This window comes from Pseudorasbora parva, chromosome 2 (genome assembly GCF_024679245.1).
Source record: "Pseudorasbora parva isolate DD20220531a chromosome 2, ASM2467924v1, whole genome shotgun sequence".
Classification (NCBI taxonomy): domain Eukaryota; kingdom Metazoa; phylum Chordata; class Actinopteri; order Cypriniformes; family Gobionidae; genus Pseudorasbora; species Pseudorasbora parva.
In genome coordinates, this window is record NC_090173.1 from 27,395,098 (window position 1) to 27,409,697 (window position 14,600).

The window sequence follows — 14,600 nt, forward strand, 5'->3', positions numbered from 1 at the left end:
TTTCTGAAAGCCGTGAAATACTTTAGTTTATACATAGTGTATTTTCTTACTATTACATTATAATCATTTACTGGCTGTGTAAAAATGACAGTGAGAACTGGAAAACAAATTAAGAATCTCCCCCATATTTTGCCATTTGATTGAGAACAGTATCTCTTTATTATACAAAAATCTGAAGTGAGGATGTAACAGTTTCAGGGGGAAGTCATGGTGTTGATTTATGTTTATGGTGAAGTGTGAACACTTTCTGCTTACAAAACTAAGCATGAGCCTGTCGACTGGAAGAGGAGTGCCGGATCCGCTCTGCCAGGGTTTTCTGAAGAAACGGAAAGACAAAATGGTATGAATGTAATATACATATTGCTAGTGTTTTATGTCTATCATTCGCAGAAATTATTTGTCTTACAGAAGTAGTTATTGCAGTTGTTGCATTTTTATGCAGTATTATCTCATTTATACTTTTTGCATAATATATTTACCTAAGGGAATCTCTGCTCAGTAATTCAATATATTTCCTTCAGAGACTTCGGTGGGTGACGTACTGGTTCAGACTTTACAATACAACACTTTTTTTCTACACTAAAAAACATGGGAGTGCTGTAAGTATTTAAGATTTAATATATAGTTTATGGTGGGCCTCAGAGGTCTTTGTGTGAAATGTGTTTAAGATTAAATGATGGACTCCTTGTTGAAGACACCTTTTGAATTAAAAATGCAGTGTGTTTGCGGTAGGTTAGGGTATTGGTAGGGTTATTAATCCATTGTTTTTCTTTAACCCAAACAGTTAGACCTCAGAGGACAATATTACATATACGAGGTGAAGTGGATTTGTAATATTATCTTAGTGTCATTGTGTAAATGCTGGCAAACTGATTATTAGTAGGCCAAATAAGTGCTTCTTGCGTTACCTGGCTTAACAGGTTCAGTCTGTGCGGGAGGTCAGCAGATCAGAGAACAATCGCTTTCTGTTTGAGATCACAATGAAAAATGGGAAGAAGAAAATGCTGGTGAGTTTTCATGTTGATCAAAGAGTGTCAATAATGTGTTTGAGGATGTGGCCTCCATCAACTGTCTGAATAATGTTATTTTGTTGAAACTAAGACACGACTGTCATAATAGTTTCAAAAAGGAACATGCATTGCACTGTGACCGAAAAAGTTATGAATGCTCTCTTTATGCCCATTTTGTCCATAAACATTTGCAATCCATTTATGAAGTGTGTGCTAACAGGCTGCAGACACAGCTGATGTCAGGCAGGAGTGGATGGACCAACTCTGGAAAGCCATGATGCTCAACGGGCCTGACAGAACTGGATCTGTCTCCAATGGGTACCACTGTACTTTAAGACACTTTATGTCAGTGGTTGTATTTGAATTACATTTATAACGCTCTGAATGTGTTGTGTGTGTTATTGAGATTAGGGAGCTGGTGCCAGATAACAACCTTGAAGCTCAGTCTAACCAGTGTGAAGAATCAAATACTGAGACCGGCAGCACTTTGGTGGACAGCAGATGTCTCTCCATTGGTCAAGAATCCTTCCAGTCCTTCACTGGTATGTCCCGCATTCGTGATGTGAATTTCTCTGGTTCCAATTCCTGCTGACTTTTTATGCTGTACAGTATTGTCACTCTTAAAGAAGTCGGCATGAAACAGAATGTGCGATTGTATTGTATTTCCTATTGTGACTATATTAAAGTTGAACAGCTTCTCGAACGAGAAAAAAATGTGGGGTTGTCGCGTTGAGAGAATGTTGATCTAAGAGGGAGGGGAAGAATTGTATATTTAGGTTTCATTGTGACTTTCAGTGTAAAAATGAAATGCTTTTAGTTTATTGTGAAAAACATGTTAAAAGCTTAAAGTGTTAGCTCACCCATGTAAGGCCACCCAAATCGTCCCAAAGGAAGCTAACGATTGGTGGATAAAGGTTGCTGCACGTTCGGTCTTCAGCTGGGAAAAGGGATTTTATTCCAATTCCTCTTTATCTGACTCCATTTAATATAATTTTGAATTTAGGTTAGAATGCCAATTGTTTATTTGGTAATTTATATTTAATTATTCTGTTTAACCCTTTGTTGAAATGGTGAATTTGGGATTATCCTTATTTGTCAGTTATAATCATTATATGGCAAGCACATGTATATGTGAATAAAAGACTTAATTATATCTGTTCATCATATGAAGCGATTGGGTCTATTTAGAAAGCTCGGATTAAACCTTTTGATTCATATGGAATTCTTGTACAATCTCTTTATAAACTTTCAAGTGACAAAGATTTGGTGTAATGCATATTCAACTGAGAGCCTGGAATCTCTAAGGTTTCATTAAAATATCTTCATTTGTGTTTTGAAGATTAGTAAAAGGGTAGTAAATTTGCCTATATTATTATAGACTTTTCTTTTTTTGTTGTGAACTATCACTTTAAGATGTTCTATTTAGCAGATGAATATCCTTGTCAACCTTGTGTCTGGGAAACGTCACAGGCAAAAAATAAAAAAAGAAGTTAATTCATGGATGTCTAAGAAAATTCTTATAAAAATGTATGTCCTCAGATGTTGATGAGACTCAAGACAATGAAATGGAGCAAAGTACTGAGGAGTTTATACTGACTGACTATGAATATGATGTTCTACCATCTCAAAAACGTGTGTATAATGAATTTTCTTTCATAAATGCTTTGTGAAATATAATATAGTATTCTAACATAGAATGTTCTCATGTCTGCATTTAGGTTTGCTTTGCCTGCTGTATAATACTTATTCATTTGCAAAAAATATTGTATATTGTTTTACCCAATACTTATTTCTATTGATAATTGATTATTTCTAATGATTGATAGCAGTTCCTGAAGAAGCCATCTATGACACTCCCCCTTACAAATGGGCAACCAATGATGGACAGCATGGCAAGTCTCCACCCACTCAAATTATAAATGTTCACTGTACTTGTATTTTTAAACTATCATATATTCTGCACAGTGTGATGTAATTGTTCTTTATTTTACAGAGGTGACTGAAAGCATCTATGATGTCCCTAACTCCTTGATTAGGAAACTGACTGAGCATACAATTGGTAAGATCTTGGTAATTACTATATGATGGGCTTTTTTTAAACAATATTTGTGTTGACTGTTATGCCCCCAAAAGGGGATTTTCACACCGAGGCCATAGAACAGGTGTGTCCAAAATCGGTCCTGGAGGGCCACTGTCCTGCAAAGTTTAGCTCCAACTTGTCTCAAAACACCTGCCTGGAAGTTTCTAGTATGCCTAGTAGACTTGATTAGCTGGTTCAGGTGTGTTTAATTGTGGTTGGAACTAAACTTTGCAGGACAGTGGCCCTCCACAAGCAGGGTTGGACACCCCTGCCATAGAAGAACCTTCTTTGAAAGAACCTTTTAGAGAACAGTTTTAAAATAACCATTTTTTAATAGTCTAACAAACCTTTTTCTACTATAAAGGACCTTTTTGGAATAGAAAGGTTCCATGGATGTTAAAGGTTCTTCATGAAACTACCGATGCCAATAAAGAACATTTAAGTGTAGAGAATATGGATTTTCAGTCTTAATTTCTTTTTTGTAAATCATGTGTCAGATTTAGGAGTAATAACTATGCCAGTTCCATATATTTGCAATATTATCTATTTGAAAATGAAAAACCAAACCAGTGGATGTGTGATGTGTTTTTTTGTTGTTGCAGAATCTCACAGTAGTGAGATACCTGAGAGTGAGGATCTTTTGAATGACATGATAGCCTGTTTGGACAGTGAATCTGCTGCCTGGGTCAAAACTGCTCCTCTGTGAATCTGGGTCACTTTTAGCAAGACTTAGATGATAATAAATTTGTTTCAAACTGTTCCTGGCATCTATGCTAAGCAAAGAAGTGTCTTTTTTTCTCTCCTTTGTCCTCTTGTAATTAAAAATGCATTTCTAATTAAACTAATTCACCTATCAATAGAATGTTTGAACCTCTTGTTTCACAGTTTCATGAGACAAGTCTATTTTCAGTAAATGGTACTTTGTTTAATCCTCGCAAAGGCAATCTTGTCCTGATTTGTGTAATGTCAAATTGAGAGCCCATTCAGGCGGTGAGGTGTAGGTACAAGTAAGGGTGAATAAACCTTTCATAGCTACACGTAGTTTATATATGACAGAAAAACAAGCATCTTTTTTATTTTATAGCCTATTTTTCTTTCTATTCAATGTGACAACAAATCAATAAATATCCAATTAAATTAAGTTTTAAAGATGGGATTGGTAAAAGGAAAAAGCCTGGTGTTAGAAATTAAACTCAAGAAAATGGAAATGACAAGGCATTTTCTGGCTCTGATGGTTTAATTTCCTCTATGGCAAGCTGGTTTTAACATTTCCTATTTAAAACATAAGTATCTATTTTAATGCTACTAGACAATGTTTTTAGGTATTAGTTATCTATTCCATTAAATACTAGTACTTCATTAGCTTCTAGTGCTTATTCTATAGGGTTTTTTGTTGTTGTTGCCTTTTTCATGCTTCATCGGACAGGACAATAGAGATTGACAGAGAGTGGAAAGGGGGAACGGGATCAGCAAAAGTCGAGACTGTAACTTGTGTCACGGGAGGTATAGTTGCGCTATGTGGCAATGCAAACTATTAATCTCACGGCAATTTGTATGATTTTGTACCAATTACCTACCCCTAACCCTGCCCCTGCCCCTAATACCCATCACTGCTGTATAGACATATTGTACGAATTCATACAAATTAGCCACCTCGTACAAATAGGTATGAATTGATCATGAGAGTGTTTGTCAGTGCATTAACCTCTAGGTCATCACTTACTTTTTTAAAAAGATCCATCTATTCATCATCTTCCACTTATCCAGGGCCGGGTCATGGAGGCAACAGTCTAAGCAGAGATGCCCAGACTTCCCTTTTCCTAGATACTTCAGAGAAAACCCCAAGGCATTCCCAGGCCAGCCCAGAGAAATAATCCCTTCAGCATGTACTAGGAGTGCTCCCAATTCTTATTTGTGCATCTTCATTTCCTTTCCTAGCTTCCTTTCCTCGTGCCATAACTCCACCCCTTCAGGATGCGAGGGAAGTATGCAAGGAAAAGACATGAGGACGTAGGAATTGAATCAAATGAAATATATCCTTGCTCCCTTTAACGTCACTTCAAAGCATCATCGGTTAATGATTCTGCACCGCTGAATTTAGTCAGGATGCTTGAACATTAGAGAGAACCATTTATATTGTAACCTCCACAAAATACCACATTTGTCCTTATTTTATTTAATATTACCAGTTATTATTAACAACAAATTATTCCCAGTTATTAGGGGGAGGAAAACTAATGTGTGCGTCACGTTTAGTCGATAAAACACTTCCGCAAAGGAACGGATACTCCTGTGTATCCTTGCTTACTACTCCTCAGGAAGCCTCCTCACTCCCCAATCATCGCCTCCTCATGGTGCAATTAGAGAATTGAGATCTCCTACAAGATGGCTGAGCTCCATCGGTTTCCGGGTCATAGGACGGAGGAGTGAGGGATAATGAGAAGCACCCAATGTCCCCGGGAAAGGGTCCAGGAGGCATCTGAAATAGATGCCTGAGCTACCTCAGCTGGTTTCTCTCGATGTGGAGGAGCAATCGCTCTACGCTGAGCTCCTCCAGAGTGACCTAGCTTTGTACTACCTTAGGTTTTCCTTTGACCCTGGAAAGGATATAGAGCTGGTCCAGTGTTCTACGACCGGGACGAAAACCACACTGTTCCTCCTGAATCAGAGGTTCCACTATCAGCTGATTTCTCCTCTCCAGTACCATGGCATAGATTTTCCAGGGGGGCTGAGAAGTGTGTTCCCCCTGTGGTTAGAACAAACTCTCTGGTCCCCCTTCTTGAAAAGAGGGACCACCACTCCGGTCTGCCAGTCCAGAGGTACTGTCCCCAACCGACACGCAATGTTGCAGAGGTCTGTCAGCCAAGACAGCCCCACAACATCCAGAGACTTGAGGTACTCAAGTCTTCAGTCTGGATGATGGATGAGTCCACCTCTGAGCCCTCAGCCACTGCTTCCTCAATTGAAGACGTGTTGGTGGGATTAAGGAGATCCCGTCCAATGATATCCCCAGTTGAGGTCAACAGCTGCCCATCTCCACTGTAAACATTGTTGGTAGGGCACTGCTTCCCCCTTCTGATGTGTGAACGGTTTGCCAGAATCTCTTCGAGGCCAACTCTGATAGTCTTTCTCCATGGTCTCACCGAACTCATTCCAGGCCCAATTTTTTTTTTTTTTTGCCTCCACAACTACCTGGGCTGCAGTCTGCTTGGCCTGCCTGCCTGTACCTGTCAGCTACCTCAGGAGTCCCACAAGCCAGCCAGGCCCGCTAAGACTCCTTCTTCGGCTTGACGAAATCTCTTACTTCCGGTGGCCACCACTAGGTTCGGTGGCCATGAGAAAATGGGACAATAATACAAAAAGTGGTTCTGGAAACATGATGCCATATATAAGAAAGGCCCTATTCAATCAGGGGATGTCACTGACATTATCGAAACTGCACTGAAAGGAATCACTACTTTTAGAGAATCTGAAAAACGCCCCAAGTCACAGACCATCTGCTTGTATAATTCTTATTTTGGAGAAGTTGATATTGGATGTTGATTGCTTGAGCTCCTGTCAAATGTAGACATATTTGCTACCAAAGAGGGAAATGAAGAGTTGATGGATTACCTGCTCACTGACTACATACCGAAGGAAGTACAGAAACCTTGGCAGAAGTTTCATGGTCTTTTAAAAGGAATGAAAAACAGCATTAGAAATGCCTTGAAATGTATTTCTGAGGATCTTGCTCGCTTTTAGAATTTTAGTTCTGAAAAAGAGGAGGAGTTAGATGAAGGAGAGCCTGAAATGGTAAATATTTCAAGAAAATGGCTTCTCAGGAAAAGTGCTGTGTATGTGAAGTTATTCTTTGTTGACATTGAGGCTTCTGATACAAACACAGTTTCCCCATTAATGAGACCAATGAAAACTTTCCAAATCAGAGGTGGTAACATTACAACAATTCTTTACCTGCTCTCTGATAACAAGAAACAAAGAGCTGGAGCAAAGCTTGAGGAAATAATTAGCCTTTATCCAGCTGACCTGAAAAAGGATCTCAACCAGACGGAGCTCATAAACTTCATCTTCTGTCAGATAGCGCTCTCCTGTGCTTTACCTGGCTCTGGAAAAATTCTAACCATTGAAGAACTTCAAGATCTCAGTAGGTGGTTTTGCAGTGAAACAAGAACTGCCTTACCAGATATGACATATTTGCTCCTTTCACTCTTATTTTGGCCGGAGGACTCCAATTCAAGAAGTGACGTGGTCACGAATGCAATAAAAGCAATTCACAGATATTCCGAGATTAAATCTGCTGCCTCAAGAAAAGGAAGGATTTTCACTCACTTTCTCCTTGCAAAAGCAAGGGGTCTCAATAAAATTGTGCACAAGACCACAATTGAAAAAATTCTGCAGGGGTGCAGTGGGTGTCAAACCCTCAGTGAGACTCCTTAAGGGGCAAGGTGGTGAAGTGTGGACAAACCCAGATGTTGTAAAAGTGCTTAAACGGGCAACTGGATACACTGACAATGGAAATCTTTTTGTTCCGAATATCCGATCAAAGGAACATCAGAGTAATTCCTCTTTTTTCTGCCTCCTTGCCAAATTCAAATGAGAATGTGACCTTCAGAAATATCAGCAATGCTCACTTGGGTTTTGTAATTGGATGCAATGGTAATCGGAGTGAAAGTTACAATCTATAGATGAGTTTTGCCAGTGCAATTTACTTATGTATTTTACAAAAAAAAAAAAAATTGGTTCTAGTAAGTATTAAAGTACATATTACTTAGAATAGCCCGAGTAAAGATTACAAGCACTTTCTGTGTGGAAAAAGTTGCCCAGCTTTTTTAAAGTAAATTTCACCCCAAATTTTTTTCAGTGTGGAGTAGTTGCTTTTGACATCAAGGTGGCAGAGTGAAACCATACCTGAAACTACAACTGACAGTTTCCATATATACCATAAATTCAAATCACTGCAAGGGAGCTGAATGATATGAATATGTATATAAAAATGTCTATCTAGATTTGTATATGACTTTTGGCTTTGACATTTGTGCATCATAAACCTGTTGTAAGCAAATATTGTTGAATGATAAAAAAACAACAACTAACTCATACTACTGGTATACCTTGCCTATTCTATCCTGTATGAGGTGTTTGAAATGTAAGCAGTTGAATTAAAAAATGTATAAAAACAGTTTACAACAGTAACAGTTTTTCCAGTGTTATTTTATTCCTTGCATGATTTCAAGAATTAAGTTCAACTATTAACATTAACTCAATCCACAGAGTGCTTTAATTTACGAATGAAATGTTTCTGGAACAAATTATTCACAGTACAGTCATGTCAAATCTGAACAAGAGGGGGAACCACACATTATGATAATACACATTATTGCCACTTACAGCTGTGGCCATATATATCTATATATCATGTTTAAGTTATACGTTTTTCCTAAACCTGTTATTTTTATCCATTAACATTTACATTTGATTTATGAATTTAGGATTATCAGAGTTTTTTTCCTGTCTTTCGTAAGAAAAAAAAAAAATTCAAAACAAGGAGGAATATCAAAACATAAAATTATGCACTTATCTAAAAAAATTAAATGATAAAACAGGCAATGCAGGTCACTAGTTTTTCTACTAGAATGGAGTAGAGTGTTAATAGGCTATTACCTTGTGCAGAGCTTCATGATTACGTGATTAGTTTCCTATAATGTACAGAAACAATCACTGCTACACAGCTGAGACTACAACCTAGAATCACATTTAAACACTATTGTGTTAATACATACACATTATTAAGAAGAAGAATTTAAATAAAGTTTAAATCACATGTATTTTTCATTGGCCCATTTTATAGAATCTATTTAAATTACATTTTTTAAACACACACATCAACATACAGCAGCACATCAAAGCAAAATCTTCAATTTTTGCTTTTGAACCTCAACACACAAAAATATGGACTATATTTAGTGTTTCCAAGTGCCCAAAATGCAGACCACACTGATATTATTTTGGGGGCTAAGTAGCAATTCAGGGGCAGCTCTTTTCAAGGCACTCTGAGATAGGTGAGTGTATGAAACTTTGTGGCCCCCTGCAGACAGGGCGTTGTCATTACAGTGTGCCCTGTGCCTGCTCACTGAGGAACTCCTCCAGCACGTTTATGATTCCACAGGCCTCGGGAAAGCTGCTGTGCTCTGCGCGTGCATTCTGCAGCAGCACGTCCCCGTTTCCACAGCTCTGCAGGAACAGACAGCAGCGGAACAGAGCGTAGTGGCTCATTTCAGCCTGACGGATGAAGCGCTTCAGGTTGTTCATGTCCTGGATGGCCTGCATGGAGGAAGAATGTGCATACTGTATATAAATATATTTTTGTATATTACCCAAATATTTGTATATTACCCAATCTTTTTTGTTAATTTAATAATTTAACTGATTATTTATAATTATTTCCTTTCCTGTATTAAATTCATATCTAACATACCCTCATTATTTATACTGCGAACAAATGATTACAACAACCAGCAGAATGCAGAGGGTTACCAAAAAACGTATTATTATTTACAAGTGTCATATGCAAGATCTGGAAACCAGACCGAAGAGTTACCAATATATCATAGAAAAAATATTCTTTGACAAAAAAATAAAAACGAACTAACTCAAATTAATCTCCTGCATTTAAAGGGATAGTCCACCCAAAGATTAAAATTCTGTTATTATTTACTCATTACGCACTTATGACTTCCCTTCATCCGGGGAGCACGGAGCACCAAAGATGTATTTTGAAGAAAGTTGGTAACCAGATGGTTTTGGATCCCACTAACTTACATTTTAATAACAGAAAAAATACAACGAAGGTCAATGGGAACGGAAACCCAAATCCAAATTGTCTTCTTTTGTGTTCAGGAGAAGAAAGGTTTGGAATGATATGAGGGTAAGACAATTTGGGTGGACTATCCATGCTAACTATTTAACATGTTAGCATGTTAGCAAGCAACAAAAATCAGTGAACAGCATGCAATGTAATATCTAGATATCAGGTTACTATTATGCAAAATCAGAAGCACCTTAAAATCAGAAAAAAATCAGAATACCTTAAGTTTAAAGTTCTCTAGGATCTGACGGAGGAGGAAAGGGTTAAAGCGCTCTGCAGCATTGAGGAAGGCCTGGATCCAGTCATCACAGAACCGGTTACTGACTGCAGTTTAAATATAAACACAGCATTATCAACAAAACCTGTGTATGGAATGAGAAAGCACATAGATTTAGTAAGAGATTATGATGATGGTGACACTGCTGCTGACCTTCATTGGTTAGTGTGGGAGGGCTGGTTGAGCAGTTGATGATCAGATTGGTGTGAGAGTCTTCTGAAATCGCCTTACAGAGGGAGGCTGTAGTGGTGTCCTCTTGGACTAGACCCTGCAGGCTTGCTGCTTTGATAAATCTAATCAAGACAATTGATCAAGCTGCAGTAGCTATCAGTACTTAAACCTACTGGGTACTGGGTAAAAAGACCATGTTGTTTTGCTCACCTTGCTACATCTGTTTTTGTCTTGTCATCTGCTTCTGTGACCTCTACAAGTTTGTGACTCAAAGCCTGCAGCAGAGAAGTGAGGTTATGCTCATTTATCCTTTCATTTAATACAGTATATTATTGTTTTCAGATGTTAAATGTATATGATCTAGAGACAGCAGTGGTTTCTTACAGCGTGCAGAAGGTACCCGACGTTCGCCTGCAACAGCTGAACCACTCTGTGAATGTGCATTACTGACTCTTCGTACCACTGGTTCAGGTAGGGCCTGACATCAGTCTCCAAGTTCTGCATCTGTAACCAGAGGTTACCAACAATGTTATAGCATATATAACTTCAAAAGACCGATTTCAACAGGTACGTTATTTCCATTGTTAAAAAAAATAAAAATGTCCTTACCTCTGGAGTCAAACAGCCCTGCAGACCCTGGACGTACTTGTCCAGCTCAATTCTGAATGTTTGTATGGTTAAGTAAAATTAATTCTTCTATTAAGAGAGAACAGTGTTTGAATGCAATGGTAAAACCTGATATCACTTCAGTCCTTAAAGCACAATGCTGGATTTCCTACAGTTTAAAGTTGCCATGAAATTAAAATGGACAATTCTTGTTTATTTACATTTTTAGAGTTTATGATTATAAATAATTTGTCTGTGCATGTACATCATTTTTTTGTATTCATGTGCATTCATAATATTTAATCAAAACAAAAAAGTGACACTTCATGTCTTCTCTGATGACGTGCGTTAGTGGAGCGAGGGCAGGCAACCTGTCACTCACATGACATTACAGCAATAGCAAACCACAACCATTCAAACAATTCACCATTTTTCTACTTGTTCAAGAAGCTGTTTCTCTCTGAAATACAGCATAACAGGGAAGAACAGACTATTACAACTTCCATTTCATGGCTACTTTAATGGTCAGTCCTTTGTGATTGAGGATATAAATTCAGGCCCTTCTCTGATCCTCCTAGAAGACACACCACCCAGCCATTGCCATCAGCCTCAGGCTGTTCTGGAGATTTCTCTTGCTCCAGCAGACAGCAGTAACAGCCCACCGCTTGCTCAGGGATGCTTGAAAACAAACATCATATCAGTAAGTTAGGGAAATACATGGTGATATTATACTGAATGACAATGAGATATGGTCAGGATATTTAGCACAGAAGGATTATTAAAAACGAGTAATTTCAGTACTTCAGTTTCAGTTAGGGGGAGGGGGAGATGTGAGGGAGGATTTTTCAGCCGGGACTTTTTACTGCGCCGAGTCGAAGTACTCTCAGAAGTGCTATTCCACCATACATTATAGTTCTTTAATCCACTTAGAAAAGCGCCACGTTTTATTTTATGTCACCATACTAGGTCGTTCAACTATCCGTGTAACTGTATTTGAATAGGGAAATGTGGAGGTGTTTGGTCGCTTCTAACTTGATCTCTGTTTGGTACTATAGTGAATGAACTGAGCTTAGTGGGCTAAGGTAAATGCTATCAGATCATCACCGGGCGTCAGAGAGATTAAGTGCACGCACTCAGACAAGAGAGATATGCATCAACTCGTTTAAGTTAAGGGAATAACATAGTTTAATATGAAAAAGCAGTGAAGTATCCATTTAAAAGGGGTGATGAATTGAGAAATCAACTTTCCCTTGAGCTTTTGATGTATAAAAGGTCATGTTAATATAAGAATATCCTGTAAGTTTCAGAGCTGAAAACTTCCTTGTTAGTCAAAGAAAAGCTTTTATAGACACCAGGCCCAGAAAACGATCATGTTCGCATCTTGACGTCAAATGTTGCGAAACACCGCCTCTACAGAATAATAAGCACGTTTAATTCAGTAGCCCCATCCACCGACTCATGGAGCTGTTCGGATCGCTAGCCAGCTGCAATAAACATGCCGAAGAAGATAGCAAGATATTCTGGAAGAACACAGTCGCTACAGTCGCTTCCTTCGGATCCTAATATTAGGAATGCGATACTTCATTTTTTTTTTTTTAAATGAAGTTCCAGCTCATGTGGGGAAGACATTGTGTGCGTGTTCACAATTGCTTCATTTAACTGTTGAATCGTTTGTAAACAAGTCTCACTTATTTAAGTTAGTTGCCAGAGCAACATTTATAATTTTTGTTTACATTATGTTTAATATTTATACGTTTTCTAAGTTCAAGCTTATTTCATTTTTATTACAAGAGACAAAAACAATTTTATTGAGAGTTAGTCAACAATAACAACACTAATACGAAGTACCTTAGTTCCACAGTGGCAATGTTACCCATACCCCCCAGCAAAGCGCCCTTGCTCAGCCTGCGGGAGATGTAGCTTCGTAGTTCAGGTTCCGACTCAGATGGCAAGCTGGTGTCTAGCAGTGTGAGACTTCAAGAGAGAAAATTGTGTGTTAAAACACTCTAATATCAACAAGAAAGGGTAAAGTGAACCAGCAGACAGACAAGCAGTTAATGAAGCATAGATGCTCACAGAATCAGCAACAGCACCTGGCAGAGACGCATACTAAGAGAGTTTGGTGTTAGACAGATTAGTTTAATGGTTATGAATGAGATGAGGAAGTCAACATGATGTCAAGCCAGACGCATAATCCTGTTTGCATTGTTTTGAATGAAGCCATGATTTTTCGTCCATCACAACACTGAAAGCCACTGGACTGATGACTGACAGAGATGATGGATGGACCCTCTTTACCTAAAGTCCTCCTGACTTGTGGTTGAGTCTGATCTCCTCTGGCTCCAGGCCACACTCTCTCCAGAAGCTTCAGATCTGGGTAGTTTGATAATGTATTTAATACTTTATAAGCATTAATATGTTAAGATTTCCTGGGTTATGAGTTGGCCTACATGTTCATGTATGCCGTTTTACGTCTCATATACATATTAGGGTCCATATAGTGTGTATAACTCATCCATGATACAGTCATATGATTCCATAAGACTAACTATTTATTGTAAACTATGCTGCCAGTAAGATATTTCTCATGTCATGCAACTGAAAGCTTAAGTCATATAAGTACATTAATCATTAATTTTAACTCATACACAAATCAAATAAGCCATAGATTGTCTAGACCTCACTGCACATTCATAAATATAATATATTATTTAATATGAGGCATGAGGCAAACCAACTAACGTTAGCATTTTGCAAAGCTCTCTGCATTTTGAAAACCCCATTGGCACAAATGACAAGCAAGGATTTGTTTAAAGTTAAAAGCATTATACCTTGTGTTTTGGTAGTAATATATGGCATAGTAGCTATTAATCAGTTGTATTTTCTGGCTGTATCCTGCGATCTCTTCGCTGTCGAAGTCTCCATCCTTTTCATCCACGTCTATGGACTCCTGGAAGGAAGAGGTCTGGGATGTAAACATGTCTGCAAAGCCAAGAAGACTACCGACACTACGGATTACGTGCTATTCCGGTAACTAATAAATTTCAGTCGTCCTAAAGATGTCAATACATCAAAGCCATGTCATTATTTTGTTTAAAAATGCATTTAAATTCTACGTGACATTTGACTTGAGTAGCAGGAGTAAAAAGGCGACATTTATACGCATGCGCTGTAGTGGTGCTTCGTTCGGCGAAGTAAGTGAACGAATCGATTCGTTCTCGTTCACTTCTGCGCTCATATTTTCATCCCATATAATGTATATCTATATTTTCATCCTACCTTCTGATTATTATGGCAGCACAAACAATATAATTGTGTGGACATACAATTGTATGGACGCCTTTCACTGAACAAATGCGTGTGTTAATTTCTGATCGATTTATGTTTAGGCAAGTCAATCTTATTCATATCAAGATAAGAAATGGAACGTAACAATTGTATACTACTGATGACAACACGATTAAATAATGAAATAAACATTAAACAATTTTATTTAGGCTATTATTGTCTTTTTAGATTTGCCCACTGTTGCCGACTGGGGGATAATAGATGTGCTTTGTTACTCACCTGAACTTAAAAACGTAATTAAATATT

The 14,600-nt window shown here is 38.1% G+C and overlaps 2 protein-coding genes across 3 annotated transcripts; one reads left to right on the plus strand and one right to left on the minus strand.

Annotated features, from left to right (window-relative positions):
- The first annotated feature begins 265 nt into the window (after positions 1-265).
- LOC137052782 (uncharacterized) lies at positions 266-3,978 on the plus strand. The gene is made up of 10 exons (XM_067428912.1): positions 266-340; positions 522-599; positions 785-817; positions 921-1,007; positions 1,231-1,328; positions 1,422-1,552; positions 2,550-2,642; positions 2,837-2,902; positions 3,004-3,069; positions 3,693-3,978. Exons 1-10 carry the CDS (start codon positions 266-268, stop codon positions 3,794-3,796), a joined length of 831 nt encoding a protein of 276 aa, XP_067285013.1. The 3' UTR covers positions 3,797-3,978.
- Positions 3,979-8,285: 4,307 nt separating this feature from the next.
- Positions 8,286-14,195, minus strand: c2h17orf75 (chromosome 2 C17orf75 homolog). Of its 2 annotated transcripts, XM_067414496.1 has the most exons (10): positions 13,838-14,195; positions 13,305-13,379; positions 12,855-12,980; positions 11,554-11,684; positions 11,010-11,065; positions 10,785-10,904; positions 10,611-10,675; positions 10,383-10,522; positions 10,173-10,276; positions 8,286-9,408 (listed from the first exon to the last, which is right to left on the minus strand). In XM_067414496.1, the coding sequence occupies exons 1-10, from the start codon at positions 13,984-13,986 to the stop codon at positions 9,193-9,195; spliced, it is 1,182 nt and encodes a 393-aa protein (XP_067270597.1). In that variant the 5' UTR covers positions 13,987-14,195; the 3' UTR covers positions 8,286-9,192. The 2 variants fall into 2 exon arrangements, with proteins under 2 accessions (XP_067270597.1, XP_067270607.1); XM_067414506.1 differs by lacking the exon at positions 13,305-13,379.
- Positions 14,196-14,600: the final 405 nt, after the last annotated feature.

Bases quoted from the DNA above. Each gene is read 5' to 3' on its own strand.
- c2h17orf75 (XM_067414496.1), bottom strand. From the start codon at position 13,986: ATGTTTACATCCCAGACCTCTTCCTTCCAGGAGTCCATAGACGTGGAT. The intron at 12,981-13,304 runs GTAAAGAGGGTC...TCTCTCTTGAAG, and splicing joins ACAAGTCAGGAGGACTTTAG to TCTCACACTGCTAGACACCA. The intron at 9,409-10,172 runs GTATTCTGATTT...TCCTCCATGCAG, and splicing joins TAGAGAACTTTAAACTTAAG to GCCATCCAGGACATGAACAA.
- LOC137052782 (XM_067428912.1), top strand. From the start codon at position 266: ATGAGCCTGTCGACTGGAAGAGGAGTGCCGGATCCGCTCTGCCAGGGT. The intron at 600-784 runs GTAAGTATTTAA...TAACCCAAACAG, and splicing joins CTAAAAAACATGGGAGTGCT to TTAGACCTCAGAGGACAATA. The intron at 2,643-2,836 runs GTGTGTATAATG...AATGATTGATAG, and splicing joins TGTTCTACCATCTCAAAAAC to CAGTTCCTGAAGAAGCCATC.